This window comes from Eucyclogobius newberryi, unplaced genomic scaffold (genome assembly GCF_026437365.1).
Source record: "Eucyclogobius newberryi isolate DKJ021-1_F unplaced genomic scaffold, fEucNew1.0.hap1 SCAF_22, whole genome shotgun sequence".
In the NCBI taxonomy this organism is placed as follows: domain Eukaryota; kingdom Metazoa; phylum Chordata; class Actinopteri; order Gobiiformes; family Gobiidae; genus Eucyclogobius; species Eucyclogobius newberryi.
The window spans coordinates 23,776,227-23,791,647 of NW_027315857.1; the positions used below are offsets into that span (position 1 = coordinate 23,776,227).

General features: G+C 44.8%; 1 protein-coding gene across 3 annotated transcripts in view; it reads left to right on the forward strand.

Annotated features, from left to right (window-relative positions):
* Positions 1 to 15,421, forward strand: part of znf219 (zinc finger protein 219) — a 45,384-nt gene that overhangs the window by 24,612 nt on the left and 5,351 nt on the right. The window contains exons 2-4 of one of the 3 annotated variants that reach the window (XM_072458959.1): positions 6,522 to 6,593; positions 7,921 to 10,222; positions 11,675 to 11,818. In XM_072458959.1, the coding sequence (XP_072315060.1) occupies positions 7,924 to 10,222; positions 11,675 to 11,818 (2,443 nt within the window). In that variant the 5' untranslated portion in view covers positions 6,522 to 6,593; positions 7,921 to 7,923. Of the gene's footprint in view, positions 1 to 6,511; positions 6,594 to 7,920; positions 10,223 to 11,674; positions 11,819 to 15,421 lie in introns of all 3 variants that reach the window. The other 2 variants (XM_072458958.1, XM_072458960.1) reach the window with 2 other exon arrangements.

Genomic DNA, 15,421 nt, shown 5'->3' on the forward strand with positions numbered 1-15,421 from the left:
AGGATTAAACCAGGACTAAACCAGGACTGAACCAGGACTGAACCAGGACTGAACCAGGACTAAACCAGGACTAAAGCGGGACTGGCCGCGTTGACCGGTGCGACGTCTGTTTTGTCACCCAGCGCAGACGGAGAAGCGCATCTGCATGTGAGCGACCGCGACATGGCCGCCGCACCTGCCCGCACAGATGTTCCATTGTGTTGCCACGGTGATTGATGACCTTTTTCCCCGTCGCCGTTTGTTTGTTGTGGCTCGTCTCTCGCGCAAACAAAATGGCAGAAAATGGAATAATAATTAGTCAATCGCCCCGCGCAGTTATAGAGTCAAAACGCGTCTGGATTTCGACTGGCGTTTTCAAGTTCTGTTTGATACATTTCATTATTTTTCAAACCGGGACTAATTTGGGGCTAATATATATTAAATCAGTTCTAAACAGGGACTAAACAAGGTCCAAAATATAAGTAAACCAGCTGGACTAAACTAGGGCTAATCAAGGGACTAACAAAGACTAAATGCAGACTAGTTAGACTAAATCCGGAGCTAAACCGGAGCTAAACCTGGACTTTTCTCATGATTATCGATTAACCGAATAATGTTGACATCCCTACTCCAAAAGTAACCTCAAAAACATCGTACGATATTCATTTTGTTGATTTTTGAAGTAGCCCTGGCAGCGACTCCAGCGACACGTTTGTGCGGGTGCGGATTTGCTGCGCGCTGAAAACCCGCGCGCGTTGCCGCGTGCATCAGGTTTAGTGCTGACACAACTGTGACTACAAATGAAGGCGGCGCGAAAGCGAGAGCGCGCTACTGTAGTCTTACTCCAACAGCGAGTGAGCGCACGTGAAACGCACAAACGCACACGACATACGTTAATTTTTACCGTTTCAGCGCGTCGGATTGGTTGAAAACTGTGCAAAGAAGGTATCAACTGTAATCACAATGACTTGTGTTCCTTAAACTTGATTTATTTACCTGGTAACCCCACACTTTGCCATCGTGGGTTTCGATTCTTTTCTTTCCGTTGTTTACGCTGTTTTTCGAGGCGCGCGGAATCTCTCAAAGTGCGACGGCGCGAGCTTAAGGTCGAGGTTAAAAGGCTTGACGACCGACAAGAAACGGAACAAAATACAATCACAATAAAAGACATCCGGATGAAACCGAGGCACAGAAACGCCAACGTACACGTCCCAGTTGGTCCAAAGTTGGTCAAATTTGTCCAATTTCAAGTTTGATCTTCTCCATTTTACGTACGTCGGACCAGTTTTCAATCTTCTGCGCGATTTGTGTCATACATTTTTTTGGTGATGGCCTTTGTTCGCCGCTGCCAGGAGTATGTTCCAAATGTATCCATCGATTGTGTCCATGGCAGGAGTTTCAAGGCCCAGATACATAGCTCTGAAATCGAGTGGGATGATGATGATGATGATGATGTCAAAAACAGCACTTTATTGATCAATATTTCTGAGCACCTCTGACCCTCAACTTTAATGAACTTTTGACCTCGATATATCAGTGTTTCCTCATCATCGGTTTGCTCAAAGTTGTGTTTTGATTGATTCCTGCACGTTTGAGTTAATCCTGCTGTGTTCACCTAGCCCCTAGCCCCGCCCACATCCCTGTACTTAGTGGGATTATTCTTTTAAATGAAGACTCCGAGTGACACATGAAGAGTCCTTAAACGTCACGTAGCTTCTTTTCAAAACTAAAAGCATCTACGCGAATAATTGCCGCCTTTTACGGTGAAATGTCAGTATGAAGAGGCGGAGCTTATCAGTATGAAGAGGCGGAGCTTATCGGACGTTTCGAACAGGAAGTCAATGAACCTGTTTCTACAATCAAGCCGTTTTAGACCTGATATTGGAGTTTTACAATGAATAAAATGCAACATGACGACCTGCTTGTGTTTTAGTTCAATAATAAGCTCCTGACAAAAGCGTAATTTGTCTCCTTTTAATAAAGTTAAGTAATAGCTATTAGTAATAACTGCAGATGTGACAAGAGCTCGTGCCACAACAGGCAAAACAGTGTGTAAAATTATTTAGTTGGATCCGTTTGTTTCCATTTGGATTGAACGAAAAAAGGCGAATTAAACACATTTATGAAGCTTTATTTCCAATAAGTAATCAAAATACTAAACTGTATAAAAAAGTGAGAGGCCAAAACTGTGAACTGAACCACACTATTTGTACGTTTATGATAAATATTCTAGTCGTGTCCCGCCCCAGTAGCAAGTGCGACATCACGATACTCCAGTGCACTGCGGATTTGTGTATTTCTGCACTTTACCGTCCCGTAATGTGTCCCGGAACGGTCAGCTGCGCAGAGGAAGGGCGTGTGGGAAGTCCAGACATCGCGCCCATCCTGTTTTGTGGACACTCGCGGTTTAAAGGTCTTAAAACGCTCTTAAAACGCGCCCGGGGGCCCCGCGGACCAGCGTTGGCGGCGCAGGTGAAGGCCCTGTGTCTTCAGACAGTAGAGCGCGAGCAGCGGGAGGCGGGACATGTACATTTCTGCTACAAATACACATAAAGCTGCTGCTGCAGTACTACGACTACTACTCACTGCCAGGGACGTCGGGGTCAACTATTCAGGTCGCAGTATAACCGTAAGAAGCAAAAAAGTTCCAATCTTGAACACTTTTTAGAAGCAAAATTAAGTGTTTTTAGTTCAATATTTAGCACTAAAAGGCCTAAACGTAAATAACTTTTTTTTTTTTTTAACTGAACTTGAATTCATCCCTTGGAAAGCTCCGTACGTTCAGAGGTAGAAGAGCTACTGCATTTGTCGTAGGGTCAATGTTAGTTAAAATCAGAGATTAAAATTATAAACGCAAATTAAACCAGAATAATTAAAGAAAATGTGGTTAAACATTTCACTAAAACGCCGTGTACACACTTATATTTCAGATTTGACTGAACATTTTGCCCGTTTGTCCCCAGTTTGAACCATTTGTGTAAAGTTTATAGTTGTACTTCCTGGTTGGACATGAGCACAAATATGACATAGAGGTGATTCCACGGCTGTTACCATAGCAACCAGACTGTAAACAAGAGCCAAACTCCACATAAATGACACAACAGTTCTGATCTGACACACAATAACACCATAAAACACCTTTATTTAGTCCAACCATGGTTTAAACTGTCAGAAAAGTGTCTGTTAAGTGTAAACTGTCTAAATATATTCTTAAAACGATTAATTACTGTGACTATTCTTACTACGAATACTTCTTCAACTGTTACTTCCGCAACTTAATCATAGATACTACTACTACTACTATAACACAACTAAATAATAATACTATAATCGTCCCTACTTCAACCTTTGCTTCTTTTACTTATAAACCTTTCCGAGAGTGACATGTGTATAATAGCCTGGTACTGACCTAAACGTTCTATCACATTCGTTTTAATGAGGCACACGTGTTACGCTTGTCGACAAACGGCTGTTGTTGAAATGTTGTTGCACTTTAATGGGGATCGGCTTCACCCTCCGTTTGAACGCCAGGGAGCGCTCCATTCGACGTAACTCCGGTTAGTAAATCACATCGAAGTCATATTTGAGTTCTTCTTCATCTTCGTGAAGCCGATCGCTGCGATTCACCGAAAGACGTTGAGTGATTCCAAGTTCGAGGCGCTTTAAGACAACGTCCAGGTTATTTCCATCTGTTTTGCATCCATCTCACTCCTCTGCGCCTCTGTGTTGTGTGTTCACGCCTCTTTTTCTGAAATGCGTTGGATTTGGACAGCGGTGGAAGCGTTATGCACTGGAAATATATTTTGTGTCATCACTCGTTCATCACCAGATCACATCAGCGTTTGACAAGGACTCTTCTGCTTGGCTGCTTTCTGTTAACGAGGAGTTCAAGCGATACGAGATGTTAAAGGAGCAGTAATATTATTCGTTATTTTCACACTGGCAACCACAAGAGGGCGCTCTAGGCTCTCAGCAACGCAGAAGAAGAATCTGCACTGCCTCTTCCTCTGGAGTTTGTGGAGTTGTTTAGAAGTGACACAGAGGAAGAAGAATTCAATGGATTTAGTGATTTGGGGTAAAACTGATGCTTTGGTAAACTTGTTAGCATGTTCTTTATGCTATAGTTATCTGAATAACTGTTCATATGTTACGCTAACATACCAGACACTTACCACAGTTCTGTCTGTGCCTCATGTAGCTGAAGGTGTTAGCATACATCATGTAGCTGAAGGTGTTAGCGTTAGCATACGTCATGTAGCTGAAGGTGTTAGCGTTAGCATACGTCATGTAGCTGAAGGTGTTAGCGTTAGCATACTTGCACCTATTCACCATGTTCTCTCATCTGTTATTATTTTAAACTGCATTTCAAGATGAAATGTCTGTTCTTGGTCTTGGATTTTATCAAATAAAGTTCCCCCAAAAATATGACTTATATTCCAGTGCGACTTATAGTCCGTAAAATACGGTATATCTGTCTCGGCCGCTTCATTCCCGCCTGATTCTGCGTTCTCGTCGGTTCTTTCTTGTCCAATCATCTTGTGTTTAAATGCTCCGCGGGCCTAAAGTGAGCACCCCCCCCACACACACATGGACACCATTACCTACCGCGGCCCCCGTTCGAACCCCTCCAAACGAGACGGCGCTGACCGCACACATCCCTAACGCGCCGAATACCAGCTTTATGAATGAATGCGCTCTGTTTACACACACGGTAAGAGTCTATAGTACTACGACTTCTCCCCAGACTGCGCTTAATGGCCCCATATGTTCAGAGGAGCTGCAGACAGGAGGCGGAACAGGTGCTCCTCGCTCTCCCACACACATGCACACATAAACACACGCACACACACACGCACACTTGCACACGCATAAACACACACATGAAGACGAGGCCCAGCTGAAGATGAAACAAAGATTTGCTTTGTACCTGCGTCGCTCAAACGTATTCAAATTGAGCTGTAATCATCGTGTGCCATTAGCGCTACGCGTTTAAGGCCACCTCCCCGCGCCGAGACGTTTCATCCCGTTGCCAAACCGACGCAGCGCAAACAAACCATTAGGGTCGCGTCGCCGGTAAGATAATGCGATCCCGGAGCCGTGTTAATTATTGTTGCTGAACAGTTGGAAAAATGCGAGCGCCTCGGTTTTTAAACACAACGCGCCCTCGTGAAGAACATCACCGGAGTCGTGTTTTGGTCTGTTAGTTTCAGGAAATCTGCAAAGTCGATGGGAATGTGTCGCAAAAGTATCGATAGCGACGCGACAATCGATGTAGCTACGAGTCAAGCGCAATGACGCCAATGTCCTCCACAAAACGTCGGAAAAGGCTTATTTTTATTCACACTTTATTTAGTCTGAATTAGCCTTGGTTTTGTCTCTGTTCAGTTTTTATTTTGACAGATCCATTGAGGCGTGAACACACAACAGCCACTGCCTTTTCCAATATCGTTCAGCGCAAATATCATGTAACTTTTCTGGCGTGGGTCGGCCAAATGCAACTGTCTCCTTAGAAATATTTGTTTGCCTGGAATGTTCCACAGTGACTAAACGTATTTGTCTTTCGTCTGTTCAAATACAGGCGTTATTACTGCTGTGAAAAGATGTTGACTTACTTTAATCTGGCGCGCACATACTGTGAATCTGAAATCTTTTATTCCTACTTTTCAAATCCAAACGGAGAGATAATGCAGTGGGTGCGTCTTTGAGGTGCTGTTTACCTGAAGTTTGGACTTGGAAGACGTGAATTGGACTCGAGTCGGACTTGAGTCACTATTTTGGTGACTTGAGACATGGGACTCGACCTGGACTTGTCTTTCTTTGACTCGTGACTCGACTGACTTGTCTTTCTTTGACTCGTGACTCGACTCGGACTTGTCTTTCTTTGACTTTGGACTCGACTTGGACTTGCCTGTCTTTGACTCGTGACTCGACTCGGACTTGACCCCAAAGAAGTTTGCATTTTCATCAAAAGTATTTTTCTTTTTTTCCCCTTAAATTTTTAAAAATGTAAAAAACATAGAACACAACAAGCAAACAACATCAAGACATACCATGAAATCAAACAAAATGACGGCACATCTCGGCTAGCGTCTCATTTGGTCCAAAGTTGGTCAAAAGGGTCAATTTTCAAAGTCCAAATTAAATTTTTAAATTTTTTAAAACGTCAGTTACAGTTTGGGTCCAGTCCTTGAGTGTTGGTGCAGTTTTTGTCGACCAATTTTTTCCCTTTCCTGCTGCCAGGCGAATGCTCCGACGATATCCACCGACTGTGTCCATGACTGGAGTTTTGAGGCCAAGATCGTACAGTTCTGTAAAGTATTTAGTACTTAACTGAACAACTGGACAGTCCCCACACACACACGACAGCGGCTCGCCTCTTGGCTCCCGCGGCTTCTCCAGCAGTTAGCGGCTCCTTGCGAACAGCGAGCTCTTTGACATTCACTACAGTCAAAGTTGCGTTTAAAAAGCCCAAACAATGCATCTGACAGTTTGGACCATTAAAATGTTGACTTGCGTCGTTATCTCTTCGCAGGAAGTTGAAGGCGTTGGCTGCTGCAGTGTGTGTCCCCAGATCCAAGCCGCCCAAGAATGGCATAACATCACACGCGCTGACGGTAATTATTTATTTCGGTCCCGTGACAAAAGCACTCTAATTACATTGCTTATTATTTTGCCTTTTCCTTGCTATCTTCCATCTTGGTCAAGGTCGCTTAACAAGGAGACTAATTAAGCACATGCAAATATAACCTTTTCACGTGTTTAAAGGGCCTGCATTATGCTAAACCGACTTTTTGGATATTTTTTTTTTTTTTTTTTACCTTTTTATAATGTTGTTTCCTTGTCAAAATCCTGCCAAGAGTTGTGTTCTGGTTGCATGTTTCTCGGTAATTCTCTTTTTACTTTGACTGTCGCCCCCTACAGAGCACAAAACCCCTCACGCTCATGTGCGTTCCCCTTCAGAAACTTCCTTCGCGGCACAGTTTGACTCTGTCGTTGGAGTAGATGAAAAATATTAGCAATCAATTTCATTCCAACAGATAATCGATGTCTGTAAATGATCTCGAAGCCGCACAATGCAACTTACCCGGTCCGATTGTTTTTCCTGTTACGTCGCACAGTAGGACATTAAACTGGTCCGTCTCCATTAGTCTTGTCGCAATGCTAAAAATTGCAAGCTCGATTTCAACACTCAGGAAAATGCTCCAGACGCTATTCCAATTTTGATGCCATGATTATAATAGAAAACAGTTGGCCTGCGAATGTCATTTTGTGCTCTGTAATATTACCATTTGTGGTCTTAAAAGGGTTCTGAGATAGATCAAAAGCATTCTAAAAAGAATCAGGAGTAGGGGATTTTTGAATGCGTATCAATACTTACAGCCTGTTGAAACTAGAGTGGGATTCGGGGCCTTTCTGTCTGGATGGTCCCATAGAGACCCTTTAAAATGCTCTCATCAGAACGTTCAAAATTATGGACTGGAGGCAATTGGAGGTGAGGTAACATATTTTCAATGATTAACTGACATGAATAGTGCTTTTAAGTGGCAAATGTATATTTGAGCTTCACAAAACATGCTTTATTAATGGTTAAAATTTCATATAAGTGTAAATAAAGTGAAAAAATATTATTAAAAATTACCATTTGTCCAGTAATTCAGTCCAGGATTTTGCCATGTCTGATAAAGTCATTAAAGAATCAAATAATGAAAAATACAATTGTACATGTGTATAAACCAGGCTCTGATATCACTCTCATGTCTCTCAGTTGTTTTTATTTGCCAAAACCACCTTGATTTTCCACATTTTGTGATATTCTGCGATGAACACATTATGTTCCACTTCACTTTCGTCTCCAGTCGCCTCCAGAATGTGTGACGTGTCTGTTATTAAACCTTTAAAGGGTATATATTTGAGTAACATCGCCTGTGTTTGTGTTCACAGAGGATGGATTCTCCCCCAGAGTGTCTCCTGTCCCTCTCCCATGATCTCCCCCTGTCTCCCGCTGCTTTGCCCTCTCTGGACCACAGCCCCCAAGCACAGCCTTCACCTCCTGACAGCCCCAATGTCCTGCCTCTCATCAGCCCCGAACCGTCCCCGCAAAGCCCCAGCACCACGCCGTCCTTCCCCCTCTCTCCCTACGCCCTCGACGCCGACGAAAACCACCAGGACGGCATTGACAATGACGACGAAGAGAGTCTGGACGCCATCCCAGCTTCTCCCACTCCGGCTGTGGCTCTGTTTCCTGGAGATGGAGGCGGACAAGAGGCAGATCGCAGCCCCATCCCGGACTCCTCACCCCCGGCCACTCCGTCGGCTCCTCCCCTCGGGTTCGGAGCGCTGGAGGTTGCTCTTTCTTCCGCCCAAAAGATCGGCGACGAACTGGATCTCCAGCTTTTCCAAAAGGAGAGTATCGGGACGAAACCTCAACCGGGATTAGCTGCGTCGGCTTCGAGTCCGGCGCTGAGATTCCCGTGCAACGTTTGCGGGAAACGGTTCCGTTTTCAAAGCATTCTGTCACTCCACGCCCGGGCCCACTCTTTGGACAGGCGAGCTTCAGCGATATACCGGACAAGTTTGCCTTCCGCTCCGCTAAAACAGCATCTTAAAGTTCAGCAAAACCACAAAGAATCAACGCTCAGAAGTCAATCAAACCAGCGCTTACTGCCAGCCAATTTACTTCATTTGACACAGGACGACGAGTCGGATTTCAAGGAGCTAGACGGTCTACAATCTGATTCAAATCAAACTTTTCTGTTGGATGTAAGCACGCCACTTACGCCTCCATTGACTGAAGATCCCATCACTTCCCCGTATTCCTCTATTCAATTCGGAGAGGTCGCTTCAACACCAATGGCGCCCAGCTTTCGCTGCCACGCCTGCAAGGGTAAATTTCGCACCGCGTCCGAGTTAGCGCGCCATGTCCGAATCCTCCACAACCCTTACAAGTGCACTCTCTGCCCCTTCTCGGCGAGCCAAGAGGAGATTTTGGCATCGCACCTGCAGGAGAGCCATCCCATTCGTGAAGCGCCCCCCGTTTACGTGTCGAGACCAATCGTCGCGAGCCCGGAAACGCCTGTCCCGACGCCTTCGCACACACCTGCCCCCAGCCAAACAGTCGCTTCGTTGGGCGCAGCTAGTGCGGGTGCGGCCTTGCCCACTGTGCCAGCTTTCCGCTGCGAAACGTGTGGACAGCGCTTCACCCAATCTTGGTTCCTGAAGGGACATATGCGAAAACACAAAGACTCCCTGGACCACAAATGCCAAGTGTGCGGCCGCGGTTTCAAAGAGCCCTGGTTTCTCAAAAATCACATGAAAGTCCACCTTAACAAACTCGGGCTGAAATCTGCGCTGGCGGGTTCACCTGGAGCGGCCGCAAACGCCGAACAACAAGCTAAAAATGCGCAGAGTAACCAGCTAAACGCGCTGTACTCGAGCTTGCTTCTCGCGCAGCGTGGCGGCAGCGGCGGGAGAGGGCGCGCGGACAGAGACGGCCGGATGGGAATGGGTTCGAGCAAGTCCGCGATATTGGGGTATTTGGGGCTGCCGAGCGACGGCGGCGGGGCCAGCTGTATGGAGAGGCTTCAGGCTGTGGCGCAGGTGGCAGAAATGGGCAACGGGAGCCTTGGCGGGCATGCAGGTGAACAAAGAAAGATGGGCAATAGCGAGAACCCAGGAGAGGTCAGCGATCAAGCGGCTTGGTGGCAACTTGTGGCTCGAAGCATTGCCGTCGCTCAGCAACAGCAGCAACAACAACAGCAACAACAGCAGCAGCAACAGCAGCAGCAGCAGCAGCAGCAACAGCAGCAGGCAAGGCACCAACCGCGAGGTCAAAGAGGCCAAGGAAGGAGCTCTGCAGTCGGGGAAGCCAATCAAGTCAGGGGCTATCTCGGAGGAGCCAACCAGAGGGAAGAGACTGGAAGCGCGTTGCGCAACGGCGGGTCTTGGGAATGCCCCGATTGCGGTAAACTGTTTCCGAGTCTGCAGCAAGTGGTGGTCCACGCCCGGGTGCATGTGCAGAGGGGGCAGAAGCCGGGCAACGACGAAGAGGCGATGGGGAAGAGTCGAGGGGGCAGCGCCGGAGGAGGACACGGGATGAACGAGACAATCAGGCATCAGGACCACAGCGGCGGAAGCAGCGGCGGGTCGCAGCAGAGCGGAGACGGGCGGCAGGAAGCCAAGCTCGGGGGAGGTCAGCAGACGGCGATGGCAACCGGTTTTCACTCCGCCTTATCCAGCTATAAAGGTATGGAACAGAAAGAGCTAAGGGGCTGGGTGATTGAAGGATGGGTCAAATGCAGAGGACAATTTTACAGGACAATATAGTGAACCTTATCTTACCTGCACAGAAACGAATATAATCGACTGTATTTATTTTATTCTTTTTTATTGAATATTAAGTTAAAGAATATACAGAAAACAGGCTTTTAAACAGAATACAGACACAGAATATTGTCCAATCCCAGGCTTTTACCGAGAGGGCATTCCGGACGACTTTCTTTAGACCTCTTTAAAAAAAACAAGCACAATCTAATCACGTCCGGTGAATCTGTGGCGCCTCTCAAATCAAACCTGCTTCCATATGGTAACCGTGCACACGGTGGTCTGGAGTGATCGGTGGCTTTGCGAGCGATGATTTCACACCGGTGCGAGCAGTATCGAGCCAAAGTGTCTGGGTGAGCGATTGCCGGTGGTCGCGGTGGAGCTGACGGTGCAGATTGGCGGCCTCGCGTCGGTCTTCAGTCATTCAGTCGGCCTCCTGAACGTGCTCAGTAAACCGGACGCAACCGCTCTCTCCTTGTCGAGGTCCATGCTTATTGTAAAAACTCGTTGAACTGAACTTGGTTAGAAAAGGACAATTTCATATTAATTACACTCTTTCTTAGCCTTAATAGAGCAAGTGAAAGATGTAAAAAGAATGATTCAGATTTATATTTTTTTCTACACCGACAACTTAGATTTACACCTACCGGTAAGCTTGTAACCATACCCCCTTAATTGGTTAAAGCGCCCCCTACAGGTCGGACGACTCATTGAACTAAAATTCAGTTAAGATAAATATATATTTTTAATTTTGCTAAAAATTATAAACATGTTTTCACAGAATAGCACTTTTTTTAAAGGCATGATTTCACTTCCTGTTTGTAATTGATGACATCCCACGGGGAAATTACCCAGCAAACACTGGGCCAAAACTCATCTGACGTCACCGTTAAATTTTTTTTATACTTGACTATTTTGTTGAATTAATGTTTAGAGAGTCAAAAAAGTTGTGTCATTTACGCATAAACATGGACTGGAATGAGTGTCTCTTGTGTGATGTCACTTCCTGTCTTTTTCTACTTTTTCTTTTCTTCAAAATTTTCTCCACAAATACCTGCTCGATTGGTGTAAAACTATCATTTATATGTACAACAGGTACAAATACAGCAAATAAAGTCAAAATTACGCCTCTTTAACCATTAACTAAGCCTGAATCATTCTATTACCAGCTATTTGCTCATTTTGACATCATTTTTTGTTCATGCTTTATTAAGGCTAATTAAGGTGTGGTCATTATGAAGCGGTATGGACGATCTTATGTCTGCATTTTTCTTTTTCATATTTGGTATCTTGTCTCTGTCACAAATAGCGTCTCTCCTGGGTCTTCCCTCTCCAGCGCCGTTTACATTTGTTTCTCCGTTTTGTCTTCTCTCAGGGGAGAACGGCCTCGGCGGCGTCTCCTCCATGGCGTCGCTGCCCAGAGAGCGAGTGCGCGGCCGGGGCATCAAGGACTGCCCGTACTGCGGCAAAGCGTTTCGGTCCTCGCACCACCTCAAAGTCCACCTCCGGGTCCACACGGGTACGCAAAATAAGACTCTAACTCCGTCTGTAGATAGCTTTCAGCCGGCACCGCGCTACGTTTTCAGGTGAACGGATTCGTACGACGCTTTTTGATCGGTACGGAGTGCTCGCAGTCCCGTTTGTGTGTTTGACTGTCAGCAGAAAGGGTTAGCGTGACGGTGGGAACAGTCGGGCTAATGCTAGCTTGTGATTTTTGCTAATCTCTTTGGAAAGACGACTTGTTAATCTGCACGAATCGGCTCTCCCGTCGCAGGTCCGTCCAAATCAGTTATTTGTGTTCGAACAAAGCTACAAATTAAAGTCTAATTAAGAGTAACAGAGCTTCAGACAGAACGGCACCTCAAGTTAGCTTCACACCCCCAGCTAACGTTGACAACATAAAAAGGCGAACGGTGTCGATTGTAATGAATTCCCATGTTTAAAGGTAGATTTTCTTGTTCACGGTACATTATTTTCTTTTAAATGGCTGCACATTGGTCTGAAATCAGAATAGATTTAGTATTTAGCATCTTAAACGCTCCATTGCTTTAGCATCATAACTAAACAACACAATCGCAAGCGCTAAACGGGATTTACTCAAACTCAGGCTCACTCAAACTATAACTCTGAGTAAGCTAACGGTCGCAGGAAACCAATATATCATGTAATCCTTCCATTTAGCGTCTTTATTAAGTCAGTTCAATGTACGTAGCGGCAGTGTTTCTTTTACAGCGCGGCAGAATCCTCTCATCCATTTTAACGGTTAGCGCCGGACCCGGGAGACGTGTCCGGCGCTAATCATAGTCTCTCCACACACCACGAGGGCCCGAGTTTAAGTAGCTCGCCTCGGGGTGTGTTAAATGCACTGCAGTTCAGTTACTAAACCTGATTTTACTCCGTCCTGTAGGATTATGGGAAAGTGTGACGCTCTGAAATAGTATCTCCTCGAGCACAAGACGTTTTCGAGAGACATAGTCCCTCCAGTGTGTCCTGGGTCTTCCCCGGGACCTCTTCTCGGTGGGACATAACCAAAACACCTCCCCAGGGAGGCGCCCAGGAGGCATCCGGAACAGATGCCCCAGCCACCTCAGCTGGAGGAGCAGCGGCTCTACTCCAAGCTCCCCCCGTGTTGGCCGAGCTCCTCACCTTATCTCTAAGGGAGCGCCCAGCCACACGGCGGAGGAAACTCATTTCAACCGCTTGTATCTGCGATCTTGTCCTTTCGGTCATTACCCAAAGCTCAGGTGAGGGTAGTAACGTATATAATAATAATAATCAGAGTTTGAAAAATGCTTGGGGCTAATCAGTAAATAATGAGCGCAAGACCTATTTCTGAAACCTATTAGTGATTTTATTTCATAGCAGAATTTTTGGTTTTGCATGATTTTTTGGGACTGACAACAATCATATTTATTATGGATATTACGGTAGTTATGGACATGAGTTAGCGAGTAACTGCAGCGCTGCTTAGCCTCCGTCGTGCCTTTTAATGCTTAACATTTGAAATTTTCACTTACGGCAAAAAAATGAATGAACAAAATTTACTTCCGGAACGACTGAACTTTGAGCTCCAGTCTCCCAAAACATCGCCGCGTTCATTTTTTGCCTTTCGCTCCGCAAAACGCCAAGTCTCTCCCGATACGTTTGTGGCGAGTCCCCCGCGGTACGAGACCTCGAGTTTATGAAATTAGATTCAGACAATATTACCCGGGGAACGACGGCGACGCACAAGCCCCATTAACTCATCGGGCCATTCGTCAATTTAATCCTATAACGATGCGCCGACCTCTCCCACTGTCGACGCGGGACTCAACCTAATGGTGCCCCCGTCTAATTTCTGAACTAAAATGGCCGACTATTGAATGAAAGGTATAATGGAGAAGTTGCCGGAAAGTCGGAGCAAACGTATGACAAAAAAAGCCACACATTCAACATTAATGAACCCGTTACGCCGCAAACGCTGTTGACAAATGAACGCGAATTAAATTAAAATGTGGCCGCGCGGCTCGCAAACAGTTTGGTTAATGGTCCGTACTTTCGATCCATCTTCGCGTCGCCATGGCCGCGGCTCAGATTTCCCAGACGAGGAAACTTTATTTAAAGCCACGCCAAACGCCGCACGCATATCAAAGCAGGCGATATCACGTGGCGCCGCGCGTTTAAAGGTGCGCTGTGGAGCTTTTCTGGCGCTTGTCTCCAGGGTCATGTCGATGCGTCGCCCCGGAATGTTCCACTCTATGGCATTATCGGGGTTGCCAGGTTTACAAAGATTAAAAATAAGTTTAAAAAAAGACAACTTTGTGTGTTGCATATTTTAGCTCGTGATGAACGGTTTTAAAATGTGATTTAATTGTGTTTCACTCTTTTCCGGGTCTATTTTTGTGAAAAATATTCAAAAAAAAAGGCTAAAATCACCTTGTGTAAGATGTAAAAATGCTTAAAGTCTTTTAAAAGAAGCAAATTTGGCAACTCTGGGCATAATATTTCTCCATTGGAACAATGTTTTATGTATTTTTGAGAATAAGAAGACATCTCATTGAAAGAAAATCACAATATATATTCTAAATTGTGTATTTTTATGCTGCGATGTTATTTAACTGTTTAACCCAATGGAAAATCCCAATAAACAAGATAAGTTCATGCCAGACTGCGGAACATTACATAAAGTTACATAGTGCACTTTGAATTGAAATTGCGGTTTTAATTGTCGTAAAATGTCAAAACTAGAGACTAATTTGCGTAAGTATCGCTACTATAAAAACAGACACATAAACAGGACAAAATGTGACTTTTCCTGAACACTTTTAGACTTATCTTGAGATTTTTCACAGCTAGTAAAAGACCACGTGGTAAAATAAAGAAAGTACTATTATTTGAAGTGATGATTGTGGAGTATCGAGCGTGAAACACCACAATTCAAACTGAAGCTGTTCCTGAACCTGATCGGATTGACACTAGTTTGTGCTTTTGTTGTGGTTTTGACACTCTTCAAAAACAAAAAAATCTGAACAAAATCTGAACAAACTCACCTTGATTCATCCCAGAATGTTTGATTTGACTGTGAGTGAGTTGAAAACAATTATTCTGAACTCAATATGCTTACTTATTATGTTATTTGTATTTTTTCAGTTTTTCCCCCGTTTTATTAGTATTGCTGTTGTTGTTGTTGTTGTTGTTGTTAATATTGTATTTATGTCCTGTCGTTGTTGTGTTGTTCTATTTTCTAATGAAAAACTAAAATAGCAAAAAATAAATAGATAAGCTTCATTTTTATATTTTACCTTCCCAAGAGCTTTATTTTTTCTTTTTCATTAATCAGATGGTGGACAAAATGGAAAAAAAATTAAAAAAAAATATCTCCTGGGTCTGTACATATACGCTGGAATTTATTAGTTTCAAAATCGAGTGTGAATTTTTTGTTTTGAACCCATTTTCTGTCCAGATCTATTGATTCGATTCGGTCCTGTTCCTGGTTTTGGCCTTTAGTCCTGGTTTAGTCCTGGTTTAGTCCTGCTTTGGAACTGGTTTAGTCACCGTAAAGTCCCAGTATTCACGTATCGACTGTGCAAATACTTCTACTAATACTGCAGTTTTAGACTTCGGAACGCGTCCTGTCAAAAAA